The sequence below is a fragment of the Tachyglossus aculeatus genome, chromosome 16 (genome assembly GCF_015852505.1).
Source record: "Tachyglossus aculeatus isolate mTacAcu1 chromosome 16, mTacAcu1.pri, whole genome shotgun sequence".
Classification (NCBI taxonomy): Eukaryota; Metazoa; Chordata; class Mammalia; order Monotremata; family Tachyglossidae; genus Tachyglossus; species Tachyglossus aculeatus.
This window is the reverse complement of record NC_052081.1, coordinates 39064571-39080558: the sequence shown is the minus strand read 5'-3', so window position 1 is coordinate 39080558 and position 15988 is coordinate 39064571. Positions and strand designations below refer to the sequence as shown.

General features: G+C 47.5%; 1 protein-coding gene across 1 annotated transcript; it reads right to left on the bottom strand.

Moving 5' to 3' along the window:
* Positions 1-3034: 3034 nt before the first annotated feature.
* BLOC1S2 (biogenesis of lysosomal organelles complex 1 subunit 2) lies at positions 3035-9432 on the bottom strand. The gene is made up of 5 exons (XM_038757929.1): positions 9352-9432; positions 9083-9199; positions 5383-5502; positions 5159-5263; positions 3035-3550 (listed from the first exon to the last, which is right to left on the bottom strand). Exons 1-5 carry the CDS (start codon positions 9419-9421, stop codon positions 3519-3521), a joined length of 444 nt encoding a protein of 147 aa, XP_038613857.1. The 5' UTR covers positions 9422-9432; the 3' UTR covers positions 3035-3518.
* Between the last annotated feature and the right edge of the window lie 6556 nt (positions 9433-15988).

Genomic DNA, 15988 nt, shown 5'->3' with positions numbered 1-15988 from the left:
GACCGAGGAGGCCCTGCGCATCCGCTTTAGGGCCCGAGGCGGCCCTGCGCATACATTTTAAGAGCCCGAGGAGGCCCTGCGCATGCGTTTTAAGGGCCCGAGGAGGCCCTGCGCATGCGTTTTAGGGCCCGAGGCGACCCTGCGCATGCGCTTTAAGGGCCCGAGGTGGACCTGCGCATACACTTTAAGAGCCCCAGGCGGCCCTGCGCATGCGCTTTAAGAGCCCGAGGCGACCCTTCGCATGCGCTTTAAGGGCCCGAGGCGTCCCTGCGCATACACCTTAAGAGCCCCAGGCGGCCCTGCGCATGCGCTTTAAGAGCCCGAGGCCACCCTGCGCATGCGCTTTAAGGGCCCGAGGCGGCCCTGCGCATACACTTTAAGAGCCCCAGGCGGCCCTGCGCATGCGCTTTAAGAGCCCGAGGCGGCCCTGCGCATGCGCCTTAAGGACCAGAAACAGCCCCGCGCCTGCGCAGACAGAGCCGGAGGAACTACGGAGCCCGCCGAGGAACGAACCTCCAGACTCCCGAGCCGTTAGCTTCGCGCCGGGACTGGACTAAATGGAGGGTTCGGCAGGGAAGGGGCGCCGGCCCCGCCGCCTTAGTTCGGAAATGCTGGAGATAGAAAGACCTACAGAGTGATGGAAATAAAAAATATTTTAGAGGTCGCGAGCGGCCGGAGGACAGAGGGATGGACAAAAATTCTTCATCTGCCCCCCCCCGTCCCCCAGATGGAACCGTCCGTTTTTAAACTCGGCACGCCCCCTGGTGGCGCGTCTGATGCTTACCTGGGGCGGGGCTGCACCTGGTGAAATTTGGGGCGGCAAATTCCTAATAAATGATAATGTCTAATTTTTGGCAGCCCAAAGCCTTAGGTGATGGGACATAATTGTATGGTGTTGTTTAATGGAACTACCGTGTCTTGTTTTTGCGCAGACTCACTGCGGTTTCCAATAATAATAACAATGATGATGGCATTTATTAAGCGCTTACTATGTGCAAAGCACTGTTCTAAGCGCTGGGGAGGTTACAAGGTGATCAGGTTGTTCCACGAGGGGCTCACAGTCTTCATCCCCATTTCCCAAATGAGGGAACTGAGGCCCAGAGAATTAATTAATGATGGCATTTAGTACTATGTTCAAAGCATTGTTCTAAGCGCTTGGGGAGGTTACAAGGTGATCAGGTTGCCCCACGGGGGGCTCACAGTCTTAATCCCCATTTTACAGTTGAGGTAACTGAGGCTCAGAGAAGTTAAGGAGCAGTTAAGGAGAAGTTAGAGGAGCAGCGTGGCGAGGTGGAAAGAGCCGGGGCTTTGGAGTCAGAGGTCATGGGTTCAAATCCCGACTCCCCCACATGTCTGCTGTGTGACCTTGGACAAGTCACTTAACTTCTCTGAGCCTCAGTTACCTCATCTGATTCAGCTGACTCCTAAATAATAATAATAATAATGGTATTTGTTAAGCGCTTACTATGTGCAAAGCACTGTTCTAAGTGCTGGGGAGGTTACAAGGTGATCAGGTTGTCCCACGCAGGGCTCACAGTCATAATCCCCATTTTACAGAGGAGGTAACTGAGGCACAGAGAAGTCAAGTGACTTGCCTGAAGTCATACAGCTGACAAGTGGCGGGGTCAGGATTAGAACCCACAACCTCTGACTCCCAAGCCCAGGCTCTTAGTGTGTCTCCCCCACCTCCCACAGTCCCTAAAGACAGGGAATTGTACTCTCCCAAGCATCGTGTAATGCTCTGCACACAGTAGGTGCTCAATAAATATAGGATCAAAAGCTTCCCACTGGCTAAGATTGGTACATGCATTTCAGACGTTTGGCCTTCAATCTGTCAATCAAAAGCCTTCACTTTGATTTTTCAAGTCACTATAATCCTTAATAGGGGGGCTGGATCCCCAAATTTGGGGGATTTTCCTGTCCCAATCGGACCCCCTGGCCAAACCCTCCGCCTAGGATTCAATGGTCCTCACTCTCCCCAACTCCCCCTTCTCCTGCCCTACCTCCAGGGTTCCAACTCCCTTGTCTTCTGGGCTCCCTGTGACTTTAAAAATCAGGTTTTCCTACTGTTTTTCTCACGGCCTTGATTCCACTCAATTACCTCTAAGTCCCTTAAGCTCCATCGTTACCCGCTTTTCCTGAGGACCTCCTGTTGTCCCCAGGTTTCCCTCTGAGGGAAAGGAGTACTTAACCGGACTTCCAGCCTTGTTTATCCCAGGCCGCTTGTCCTCTCTCCTACTTGTCCCTCCTTTTCCCCTGCTCTCACCGCTCCCCTTCCCGATCCTCTTCCCATTCCATCTCACCTCGGTTGGCCTTATTTCTGATGCTATTAGCCCTAGGGTCCCATGGGCTACCAGAGTTCAGGAGAGGATCCCGAGGTCATTGAGGCCCTCTGCTAAGAGAAAAAACCCTCCCTGAAGGCTTGTCGGGGACAGGCCGGGAAACGTCCATCAGCCAACTTTTCTAATTTTTACCATTGGGCTTGTCGGTACTTGAGACAATGCCTGTCTCCCTTCCCTCCAGAATAGGACCCAACACCAATAGGGTGGCGGGTGCGACTCCATCACACTTTCTCGAGGCAAAAAACCCTCAAACAGTGGCCCCCTTTAAGCCCTGTCTCTGCCGGGCCCGGAAGGCGAGGTCTGGAATATCTTACTTCTTCGGAAAACTGAACCAATGGTGCGACAACGGAGAGGGGAAGGGAAACACTGAGAGAAACACTATGTGGCACCGATACAAGCATGAGGGAGGATCTGGGCTGCAGGGAGAAGCAGCACCTGTCTGTGACGGGAAGAGAGTGATGGGGAAGACATTTCCAGGGCAGTGAAATCTGTACACGGAGACAGCTGGGGCTGATCCAAAGATGGATAAACCCCATCTCGTGTCCCAGGACATACTGGTCACTTGTAAATGACTGTAAGGCTCGTTGTGGGCACAGAAAGTGTCAGCTCTTGTTGCATTGTACTCTACCAAGCGCTTAGTACAGAGCTCTGCACATAGCAAGCACTCAATAAATACCACTAATTGCTTCCAGTCACCAAGGGGCAGAACGGCATTTATTAGAAGACCCGAGCCGGCCCCAGTCACACGCCCGATATGGGTTCTCCGGCAACAGGGTAGCAATGTGACGGGCGTGGACAGATGAGGACATAAGGCATAAGACATAAGGAACTAAAAGAGAGTCTCTGCGTTGGTGGGAGGGCTGGAGTGTCGGGAAACAGCCCACGCCACCCCCTCGGGTACTGGGGGTTGGTGGGACCCAAGTCGAGCTCCGGCTGAGCCCTTCCCGAGGACCAAAAGAGCGGAGCACGGGACCTCGGGGCGGGGTGGGCAGAGGCCCCAGGGTCTCGGAGGAGGATCCGCAGGCGGTAAGTCGTTTTCGTCGGGCCGGGGCTTCTCCGGAGGGCGGAGGCTTTCGGCCCTTTTACCGGGTCGCGCCAATCAACCCGTCCCGAGCTTCCGTTTTTCCAAAACATCCTGGCCCACCAGGAAAGAGAGTCGCGGTCCCCTCAGGCCCTTCATCGCTTCTCGAGTTTCTTGTATTTGGCTTCTGCAGGGGGAGATCACTTCAGTCAAAAACCTCCTCTTTCGAGGGACACAAGCGTAGGGGTTTTTCTTTCGTCCAACTGGGGCTTAGAGGTCTGTCGTCGTCATTTCCCTACACCCCCGTCCCCTAGAGCTGTTGAATTTCTGAAGAACGGAGTGTTTCTGAACGCTCCAGCTCAGCCCGTGGACTACTCCGAGGCCTGAGGCCTTGTGCTGCTGGGAACCCCCAGACCACCGACCCCAAAGAAGCATCCAACGGACACCAGGGGCGGAAACGCAGACGGGGCCCCAAGGGGTCTAGGGGCCGGCCATCATCATCATCAATCGTATTTATTGAGCGCTTACTGTGTGCAGAGCACTGTACTAAGCGCTTGGGAAGTACAAGTTGGCAACATATAGAGACAGTCCCTACCCAACAGTGGGCTCACAGTCTAAAAGGGCTCACAGTCTAAAAGACCCAAAGCACAGTCTAAAACACCCAAAACCGCCTCATTTCCTGCTAGATAGCTCTTTGAGGGCAGGGGTTTTCTCCACTTGCTCCACTGGGAACTTCCAGATGCTCCGTACAGCGCTCAGCACACAGTGAGCGCTCAACAGATACCAGTGACAGGTTGTCTGAGTTCAAACAAGAGGGAGAGAGGGTTTCTCCTCCCTGCTCCTCTGGACTACGACAAACGACGCTTCCCTTGGCTAAATTAGCCGCACCCGGACACTCGAGCCAGAATGTGACCTCACAGAGCGGGCTTGGAAGGAACAGTCCCGGCCACCCGCCCTCCCGGGAAACAGAGACGGGCCTGCCTATCTCTCTCCCAGGGGAACAGCCCTCACCCCAAGCCCGGCTCCGTACAGATTCCCCCGCTGTCCCCCTGCCAGGATCGGCCCAAACCCTCCACGGTCGAGCCTGTTCCCGCCTTCGTAACGGCTCCCTGTTAGAACCCCCATCCTGGATGGCCTCTCCAGCTCCCTGTCTACATCTACCAGCCAAAACTGCCCCTCTGAAATGGTGGCCCTCCATTTCTGGGCCAGGAACCAGAGGATGGAGAAGTGAGTTGGGCAGGAATGGTTGCCCATCCACTTCTGCACCCTACCATTAGCCTCCCTTTTTTTATGGTATTTGTAAAACCTGTACTACGTGCCAGGCATTGTACTATATTCTGGGGCAGACACGGGCTAATCAGGTGAGCCACACGGGGCTCACAGAATTAATCCCCATTTTACACATGAGATTACTGAGGCCCGAAGAAGTGAAGTGACTTGACCAAGGTCACAGAGCAGGCATGCGGCGGAGCTGGCACTGGAATCGAGGTCCTGTGCTCTCTCCACTAAGGCCATGCGGCTTCTCATGCTACTAGCTAAGAAAAGGTGAAGAGAGCACCAGAAAAGCTTAGCTCATTTGGATTTTCCTTAAACCAGCGCCGCCACGTAAGACTCATCAGGGCCCGCGATGTCTCGCTGGTTCTCCAATTCCTCAGGACGTCCCTCTCTCTCCGACCTCCGCCCCGCTCCCGAGGCTCGCTCTGCGGAGCGGCCGATCGAGTGGAAGAAATCCAGGCCGGGCCCCTTGGGAAACCGGGGAGGGGGCGGCGGGGGATCACTAGATGAGAATAGTTACCCAGTTTCTTTGAATACGCATCCAGCTTGTAGGCTGCCTGCTCCAGAGAGGCCACCTGCTCCTCGATGGCGTTGATCTGATCCAGGTGCGGCTGCAGCGCGGCATCTTCAAAGACAAGCACGCACCACCCCGCTCGGCTTCCCCACTCCCCGCAAGTCTCGCTAGATTCCTTTCCCGGTCGGACCCCAACGATCCCTCCTAACAAGGTCCCTGGAAATGCTTACATTTCTGGTTTAAGTCCTTCAGGTTTCGACTGATGTTGACGGCAATGTCTTTCATTTCCAGATACTTCAGGCTGGTCAGTTTGTTCATGTTCTCCAGAAGTTTGTAGTCTTCACTGGTGGCTGTAAAACAGAGAGGGACCATTCACTTTCTTCGCTTTTACATCCGTGGGGCCCGTCGGAGGTTCTGGGGACTTGGGGATGGACTGAACGGCGGTGAACGGGCAGGGAGAGAGGTAGCCAATCTGGGCCAGCTGCTAGCCAAGGTAGGGGAGGGGAGACGAGGTGGAGGGAAGCAGGGTGGCCTGGAAGTCCGCAAGACCCGACTCGCCCCTTGTCTTCTGCGGGATCACTCCCTTCTCAGTGCCTGTTACCTTATCCGTAAAATGGGAATTAAAACCGCGAGCCCCATGAGTCTCTCCCTTCTAGCCTGTGAGCCCGCTGTTGGGTAGGGACCATCTCTATATTGTTGCCAACTTGGACTTCCCAAGCGCTTAGTACAGTGCTCTGCCCACAGTAAGCGCTCAATAAATACAATTGAAGAAGAAGACAGGGACCGTGTCCAACCCAATTTACTGGTATCCACCCCAACGCTTAGTTCAATAGTAATAAAAGTTATTATTAGTATTTGGTGTTACAGGCAAGCTGACACTTCTCTGCGCCTCAGTTACCTCATCTGTAAAATGGGGAATAAGACCCCTTCCTTCCTCTCCCCCTACCCCCCCACCTTATCTCCTTCCCCTCCCCACAGCACCTGTATATATGTTTGTACATATTTATTACTCTATTTATTTATTTATTTTACTTGTACATATTTATTCTATTTATTTTATTTGGTTTATATGTTTAGTTTTGTTCTCTGTCTCCCCCTTCTAGACTGTGAGCCCGCTGTTGGGTAGGGACCGGCTCTATATATTGCAAGCTTGTACTTCCCAAGCGCTTAGTCCAGTGTTCTGCACGCAGTAAGCGCTCAATAAATACAATTGAATGAATGAAGCAGCGTGGCTCGGTGGAAAGAGCCCGGGCTTTGGAGTCAGAGGTCATGGGTTGGAATCCCGACTCCGCCACATGTCTGCTGTGTGACCTTGGGCAAGTCACTTCACTTCTCTGAGCCTCAGTGACCTCATCTGCAAAATGGGGATGAAGACTGTGAGACCCATGTGGGACAACCTGATCATCTTGTAGCCCCCCGCCCCAGCGCTTAGAACAGTGCTCTGCATGTAGTAAGTGCTTAACAAATGCCATCATTATTATAATTATTATTATGAATGGCCATCTCTATATGTTGCAAGCTTGTACTTCCCAAGCGCTTAGTCAATCAATCAATCAAAATTATTGAGCGCTTACTGTGTGGAGAGCACTGTACTAAGCGCTTGGGAAGTACAAGTTGGCAACATATAGAGACGGTCCCTACCCAACAGCGGGCTCACAGTCTAGAAGGGGGAGACAGACAGCAAAACATATTAACAAAATGAAATAAATAGAAGAAATACGTACAAGTAAAACAGAGTAATAAATCCGTACCAACATATATCCATATGTACAGGAGCTGTGGGGAAGGGAAGGAGGTCAGGCGGGGGGGATGGAGAGGGGGAGGAGGAGGGTCGGTCTGCGCTTATTAATCAATCAATCATATTTATTGAGCGCTTACTGTGTGCAGAGCACTGTGCTAAGTGCTTGGGAAGTCAAAGTTGGCAACATATAGAGACGGTCCCTACCCAACAGTGGGCTCACAGTCTAGAAGGGGGAGACAGACAACAAAACCAAACATATTAACAAAATAAAATAAATAGAATAGATATGTACAAGTAAAATAAATAAATAGAGTAATAAATATGTACAAACATATATACAGGTGCTGTGAGACAGACAACAAAACAAAACATGTGGACAGGTGTCAAGTCATCAGAATAAACACACACTTGCCTGTTGTGTGACCCTGGGCAAGCTGCTCAATAGCTCTGTGCCTCAGTTTCCTCAACGGTAAAATGGGGATTCAATCCCTGTTTCCCCTCCCTCTTTGATTGTGAAACAGGGACTGCGCCCAAACCGAATGTCTTGTACCTCCTCATCTCTTAGTACAGTGCTTGGCACATAGCGAGCACTTCACAAACACAATTATAGGGCAAGTGGATCCAGTCATCTCTGCCAAGACCCTCCGATTTCCCCTACAGGCTCTCCTCTTGTTCATTATTTATTTTACTTGTACATACTTATTCTATTTATTTTATTCTGTTAATATGTTTTGTTCTCTGTCTCCCCCTTTTAGACTGTGAGCCCACTGTTGGGTAGGAACCGTCTCTATATGTTGCCAACTTGTACTGCCCAAGCGCTTAGTCCAGTGCTCTGCACACAGTAAGTGCTCAATAAATATGATTGAATGAATGAATGAATGTGGGGAAGGGAAGGAGGTAAGGCGGGGGGGGAATGGAGAGGAGGAGGACGAGGGAGACAGAGAACAAAACCAAACATATTAACAAAATAAAATAAATAGAATAGATATGTACAAGTAAAATAAATGAATAAATAGAATAATATATATATACACATATATACAGGTGCTGTGGGGAAGGGAAGGAGGTAAGGCGGGGGGATGAGGGGAAGAGGGAGACAGAGAACAAAACAAAACATATTAACAAAATAAAATAAATAGAATACATATGTACAAGTAAAATAAATAAATAGAGTAATAAATATACATATATACAGGTGCTATGGGGAAGGGAAGGAGGTAAGGCGGGGGGGATGGAGAGAGGGAGGACGAGGGAGACAGAACAAAACAAAACATATTAATAAAACAAAATAAATAAAATAGATATGTACAAGTAAAACAGAGTAATAAATACGTACAAACATATATACAGGTGCTGTGGGGAGGGGAAGGAGGTAAGGTGGGGGGGAGGGGGAGGACGAGGGAGACAGAGAACAAAACAAAACATATTAACAAAATAAAATAAGTAGAATAGATATGTATAAGTAAAATAAATAAATAGAGTAATAAATATATATATATACATATATACAGGTGCTGTGGGGAAGGGAAGGAGGTAAGGCGGGGGGGATGGAGGAGGGAGGACGAGGGAGACAGAGAACAAAACACATTAACAAAATAAAATAGGATAGATATGTACAAGTAAAATAAATAGAGTAATATATATATATATATACACACATATATACAGGTGCTGTGAGGAAGGGAAGGCGGTAAGGCGGGGGGGGATGGAGAGGGGGAGGACGAGGGAGACAATGAACAAAGCCAAACATATTAACAAAATAAAATAAATAGAATAGATAAGTACAAATAAAATAAATAGAGTAATAAATACGTGCAAACATATATACAGCACAAAGATATATATACAGATATACAGGTGCTGTGGGGAAGGGAAGGTGGTAAGGCGTGGGGGATGGAGAGGGGGAGGACGAGGGAGACAGAGAGCAAAACAAAACATATTAACAAAATAAAATAAATAGAATAGATATGTACAAGTAAAATAGAGTAATAAATATATATATATTATATATATACATATATGTATATATACGTATATATACATATATCCAGGTGCTGTGGGGAGGGGAAGGAGGTAAGGCGGAGGGGATGGAGAGGGGGAGAGTTAGGAGGGGGCTGAGTGTGGGAAGGCCTCCCGGAGGCGGTGAGCTCCCTCATTCTTCTTCTTCTTCCGAACGTGGGGCGGCCCACCTGTGAGCTCTCCGGTCAGGTAGGTGGCCATCTTGCCGAACATGTCCTTGCAGAGCTCCGTGATGTCGGGCTCCGGCGGCTCGGTGGCCTCCTCGGCGGTCTCCACGTTGGCCTCCTCTGGGCCGGGGACAGGAGGGGGATGGGGGTGACCTTTGACCCCGGGGCCATCCCCTCCCTTCCCCTTGCCCCCTGGGCCGGCCTCCCTCCCCTGCCCTCCGTCCCCTCGATCCCCTCGGTGCCCTCCATCCCGCCCGTCCCGTCCCCCTCACGCCTGGCCGAAGGGAGTTGCGACTCCCGGGTCTCGTCAGGCTCCTCCTCCGCCTTGGCCAAGGCCGCCATTTTGGTCGGCCCACCCTCCGCCAGCCACTTCCGGTTCCGCGCGGGCCCCGCCCTCGTCCCCCTCCCCGCCTCAGCGTCGCCATTTTCTCAACCGTCTCCATGGCCCAGCGCTTGGCGCCAGAGAAGCAGCGCGGCTCAGTGGAAAGAGCCCGGGCTTTGGACTTTATTTATTTTACTTGTCCATATCTATTCTATTTATTTTATTTTGTTAGTATGTTTGGTTTTGTTCTCCGTCTCCCCCTTTTAGACTGTGAGCCCACTGTTGGGTAGGGACCGTCTCTAGATGTTGCCAGCTTGTACTTCCCAAGCGCTTACTTTATTTATTTATTATGCTTGTACATATCTATTCTATTTATTTTATTTTGTTAGTCTGTTTGGTTTTGTTCTCTGTCTCCCCCTTTTAGACTGTGAGCCCCCCGTTGGGTAGGGACCGTCTCTAGATGTTGCCAATTTGTTCTTCCCAAGCGCTTAGTACAGTGCTCTGCACATGGTAAGCGCTCAATAAATACGATTGATGATGATGACTCAGAGGTCCTGGGTTCAAATCCCGGCTCTGCCAGTTGTCAGCTGGGTGACTTTGGGCCAGTCACATCAGTCAATCAATCAATCGTATTTATTGAGCGCTTACTGTGTGCAGAGCACTGGACTGAGCGCTTGGGAAGTCCAAGTTGGCAACATCTAGAGACGGGCCCTACCCAACAGCGGGCTCACAGTCTAGAAGGGGGAGGCAGGGAACAAAACCGAACATATCAACAAAATAAAATAAATACAATAGATACGTACAAGTAAAATAAATAAATAAATAGAGTAATAAATATGTACAAGCATATACAGGTATATGCATTTTATATACACAATGTATAATAAATATATATTTATACATATATAAATATATATATTTTATATACATATAAACAGAACTCAGGCCTAGCTCCACCACTTGTCTGCTGTGTGACCCTGGGCAAGTCACTTCAGTTACCTCACCTGTAAAATGGGGTTTAAGACTGTGAGCCCCATGTGGGGCATGGACTGTGTCCAACCTGATTAGCCTGTATCTGCCTCCGAGCTTAGTACAGTGCCTGGCACAGAGTAAGTACTTAACAAATCCCATAAAAAACAAAAACCTCCCTCAAGTACTCTTGGTACAGTGCTCACTAAAGGCTCTACTCTCCCAACCCTGCCACCCAAGCATTCATTCATTCAATCGTATTTATTAAGCGCTTACTGTGTGCAGAGCACTGTACTAAGCGCTTGGGAAGTACAAATTGGCAACATCTAGAGACGGTCCCTACCCAACAGTGGGCTCACAGTCTAGAAGGAGGAGACAGAGAACAAAACATATTAACAAAATAAATAGAATAAATATGTACTTCAATGTACAATGTAAGCATCAATGTACTTCACTCTAAGGCATTTACTCAAAAAAGGGAATGGGGATTAAGACTGTGAGCCCCCCCCATGGGACAACCTGATCACCTTGTAACCTCCCCAGCGCTTAGAACAGTGCTTTGCACATAGTAAGCGCTTAATAAATACTATTAATAATAATAATAATAATAATAATAATAATAGTGATCGGGTGCCCGCCATCCCTTCAGTCCTAGTGATCGGGTGCCCAAATTGAGCGCTTACTGTGTGCAGAGCACTGGACTAAGCGCTTGGGAAGCCCAAGTTGGCAACATATAGAGACAGTCCCTACCCAACAGTGGGCTCACAGTCTAGAAGGGGGAGACGGACAACAAAACAAAACATATTAACAAAATAAAATAAATTGGGCTAAGCGCTTGGAAGGCCAAGTGGGCAACACAGAGAGACCAGTCCCTTCCCAACAACAGGCCCCCAGTCTAGAGAAAGGGGAGACGGACCACAAAACCAAACATGGAGAGGGGGGCCCAATAATAATAATGATGACATTCATTAAGCACTTACTATGTGCAAAGCACTGTTCTAAGCGCTGGGGAGGTTACAAGGTGATCAGGTGGTCCCACGGGGGGCTCACAGTCTTAATCCCCGTTTTACAGATGAGGGACCTGAGGCCCAGAGAATAATAATAATGATGACATTCATTAAGCGCTTACTATGTGCAAAGCACTGTTCTAAGCGCTGGGGAGGTTACAAGGTGATCAGGTGAGCCACGGGGGGATCACGATCTTAATCCCCATTTTACAGATGAGGTAACTGAGGTCAGAGGATAATAATAATGACATTCATTAAGCGCTTACTATGTGCAAAGCACTGTTCTAAGCGCTGGGGAGGTTACAAGGTGATCAGGTGAGCCACGGGGGGATCACGGTCTTAATCCCCATTTTACAGATGAGGTAACTGAGGCCCAGAGAGTAATAATAATGATGGTATTTGTTAAGCGCTTACTATGTGCAAAGTGTTGTCCACAGCGGACTTGACATGACTGACTCCATTTTGTGTATGCTGACAGTAACCCTCCATTTCTGCAGGCCGAGAGAACAAGTCTGTAACAGATGCCTTCAAGGCCATCAACAAGTAACACCCATCGGAAGATGAAGATAATTTACATCCCTATTAACGAGAATTTACATCCCTATCACCTATCTATGCAAGGCCATAGGGCACAGGAATATTACCTATCTATGCAAGGCGTGGGAACAGAGAACAAAGATAATTTGTAACATCCTGCCGGTCCCAATTCCTGAAATTCCTGAAATTTCCAAATGCCCCATTCCCATGTTGCTGTAACTCAATAAAAGCCACAGTGATATTGGGATCACGGCTGCTTGTCACTCGTCCCTCTCCAGGGAGGTGAACGGGCAAGTAGCCACTTTCCTTCTTTGCTGCTCTGTCTGAACTCATGTCTCCGAGTCATTTTTCCTCTCCGCATCACCACCCTGGGTACAAGAACCCTGCGGCCGATTTACACCGATTAACCTATTTTGCACCCTACTTGTCGATCATCAATCGTATTTATTGAGCGCTTACTATGTGCAGAGCACTGTACGAAGCGCTTGGATAACACAAAGCACTGTTCTAAGCACTAGAGGGGATACAAGGTGATCAAGTTGTCCCACGTGGGGCTCACAGTCTTCATCCCCATTTTACATCATCATCAATCGTATTTATTGAGCGCTTACTATGTGCAGAGCACTGTACGAAGAGCTTGGATAACACAAAGCACTGTTCTAAGCACTAGAGGGGATACAAGGTGATCAAGTTGTCCCACGTGGGGCTCACAGTCTTCATCCCCATTTTACAGATGAGGGAACTGAGGCCCAGAGAATAGTAATAATAATAATGGTGGTATTAAGCGCTTACTATGTGCAGAGCACTGTACTAAGTGCTTGGATAACACAAAGCACTATTCTAAGCACTAGAGGGGATAAAAGGTGATCAAGTTGTCCCACGTGGGGCTCACAGTCTTCATCCCCATTTTACAGATGAGGGAACTGAGGCCCAGAGAATAGTAATAACAATAATGGTGGTATTAAGCGCTTACTATGTGCAAAGAACTGTTCTAAGTGCTGGGGGGGGCTACAAGGTGATCAGGTTTTTCCACTTGGGGCTCACAGTCTTAATCCCCATTGTACAGATGAGGTGACTGAAGCACAGAGAAGTTAGGTGGCTTGCCCAAGGTCACACAGCCGAGGGATTCGAACCCATGACCTCTGACTCCCAAGCCCTCACTCTTTCCACTGAGCCACACTGCTTCCCCTGACTTGCCCAAAGTCCCGCAGCTGACAATTGGCAGAGCCGGGACTTGAACCCGTGACCCCTGACTCCAAAGCCCGGGCTCTTTCCACTGAGCCACGCTGCTTCTCGAAGTCGGCAAAGTCAATCAATCAATCAATTAATCGTATTTATTGAGCGCTTACTGTGTGCAGAGCACTGTAGAACAAATAGGCCAGGACCCCCCGGGGGGCTGATGGTAATAAAGAAAAGGACACAGTAATGATCATAATAATTGTGGTATTCGTTATTCATAATTATAATGATAGTATTTTGTTAAGCGCTTACTATATGCCAAGCGCTGGGGGAGATCCTAGGTCATCAGGTTGTCCCACGTGACACAGTAATGATAATAATGATGGTGATAATTATTATAATAATAATGGTATTTATTAAGCGCTTACTATGTGCAAAGCACAGTTCTAAGCACTGAGCACTTAACAAATGCCATTATTATTATAATAATTATTACCATCATTATTATCATTACTGTGTCACGTGGAACAACCTGATGACCTGGTATCTCCCCCAGCGCTTGGCATATAGTAAGCGCTTAACAAAATATTATCATTATAATTACGAATAACAAATACCACAATTATTATGATCAGTCTTTTAGACTGTGAGCCCACTGTTGGGTAGGGACTGTCTCTATATGTTGCCAATTTGTACTTCCCAAGCGTTTAGTACAGTGCTCTGCACATAGTAAGCGCTCAATACGATTGATGATGATGATTATAATAATTATTACCATCATTATGGCATTTGTTAATAATAATGATGTAATAATTATTATGGCACTTATTAATAATAACGGTATTTGTTAAGCACTTACTATGCACTGTTCTAAGCGCTGGGGCAGATAACCAGGTCATCGGGTTGTCCCACGTGGCGCAGTAATGATAATAATGACAGTAATTATTATGATGGCATTTGTTAATAATGATGTAATAATTACTATGGCATTTATTGATAATAATGGCATTTGTTAAGCGCTTACTATGCACTGTTCTAAGCGCTGGGGCAGATGCCAGGTCATCAGGTTGTCCCATGTGGCACAGTAATGATAATGACAGTAATAATTATTATGGCATTTGTTAATAATGATGCACTAATAATAATTATGGCATTTGTTAATAATAATGGTATTTGTTAAGCGCTTACTATGCACTGTTCTAAGCGCTGGGGCAGATACCAGGTCATCAGGTTGTCCCACGTGGCATAGTAATGATAATGACAGTAATAATTATTATGGCATTTGTTAATAATGATGCACTAATAATAATTATGGCATTTGTTAATAATAATGGTGTTTGTTAAGCGCTTACTATGCACTGTTCTAAGCGCTGGGGCAGATACCAGGTCATCAGGTTGTCCCACGTGACACAGTAATGATAATAATGATGATACAGTAATAATAATTATTATGGCATTTGTTATTAATAGTTATAATAATAATAGTATTTTATTAAGCACTGACTATGTGCCAAGCTCTGTTCAAAGTGATGGGGGAAATACCAGGTCATCAGGTTGTCCCACGTGACACTGTAAGGATAATAATGACACAGTAATAATAATTATTATGGCATTTGTTACTAATAGTAATGGTATTTGTGAAGTGCTTACTATGCACTGTTCTAAGCGCTGGGGTAGATACAAGGTCACCAGGTTGTCCCACGTGATACAGTAATAATAATAATGACACGGTAGTAATAATTATTATGGCATTTGTTATTAATAGTAATAATGGTATTTGTTAAGCACTATGGGCCAAGCACTGTTCTAAGCGCCGGGGGAGATACTAGGTCACCAGGTTGTCCCACGTGATACAGTAATAATAATAATGATGACATGGTAGTAATAATTATGGCATTTGTTATTAAAAGTAATAATGGTATTTGTTAAGCACTATGGGCCAAGCACTGTTATAAGCGCCGGGGGAGATACCGGGTCATCAGGTTGTCCCACGTGACCCAGTAATGATAAATAATAGTGACACGGTAATAATAATTATTATGGCATTTGTTATTAATAATAATGGTATTTGTTAAGCGCTTACTGTGTGCCAAGCACTGTTTTAAGCGCTGGGGGAGATACCGGGTCATCAGGTTGTCCCACGTGACCCAGTAATGAGAAATAATAGTGACACAGTAATAATAATTATTATGGCATTTGTTATTAATAATAATGGTATTTGTTAAGCGCTTACTGTGTGCCAAGCACTGTTTTAAGCGCTGGGGCAGATACAAGGTAATCAAGTTGTCCCACATGGGGCTCACAGTCTTTATCTCCATTTTACAGATGAGGTTACGGAGGCATAGGGAAGTGACTTGCCCAAAGTCACCCAGCTGATAAGTGGTAGAGTGGGATTAGAACTCGTGACCTCTGACTCCCAAGCCCAGGCTCTTTCTAAGCCACGCTGCTTCTCAAAGCCCTTTAAGCCCTTACTATGTGCCAGGCACTGTACTAAGCGCCGGGGTAGCTATTACTGTACTGTACTCTCCCGTGCGCTTATTACTACAGTGCTCTGCACGCGGTTAAGCGCTCAATAAATGCGACCGAATAAATGAATACGCGGTAAGCGCTCAATAAATATGGTTGAGTAAATGAATACAAGTCTATCAGGTTGGACACAGTCCCTGCCCGACACGGGCTCAATTCACAGTTTCCAGATGAGGGAATTGAGTCACAGAGAAGTTAAGTGATCAATCAATCAATCAACCAATCATATTTATTGAGCGCTTACTGTGTGCACAGCATCATCATCATCATCATCAATCGTATTTATTGAGCGCTTACTGTGTGCAGAGCACTGGACTAAGCGCTTGGGAAGTCCAAGTTGGCAACATATAGAGACGGTCCCTACCCAAC

Excerpts from the sequence above, each read along its gene's own strand:
- BLOC1S2 (XM_038757929.1), bottom strand. The coding sequence starts at position 9,421 with ATGGCGGCCTTGGCCAAGGCGGAGGAGGAGCCTGACGAGACCCGGGAG. Across the intron at positions 5,503-9,082 it reads CCTGACCGGAGAGCTCACAG|CCACCAGTGAAGACTACAAA; the intron begins GTGGGCCGCCCC and ends TCTGTTTTACAG. Across the intron at positions 5,264-5,382 it reads GAAGGACTTAAACCAGAAAT|ATGCCGCGCTGCAGCCGCAC; the intron begins GTAAGCATTTCC and ends TTGTCTTTGAAG.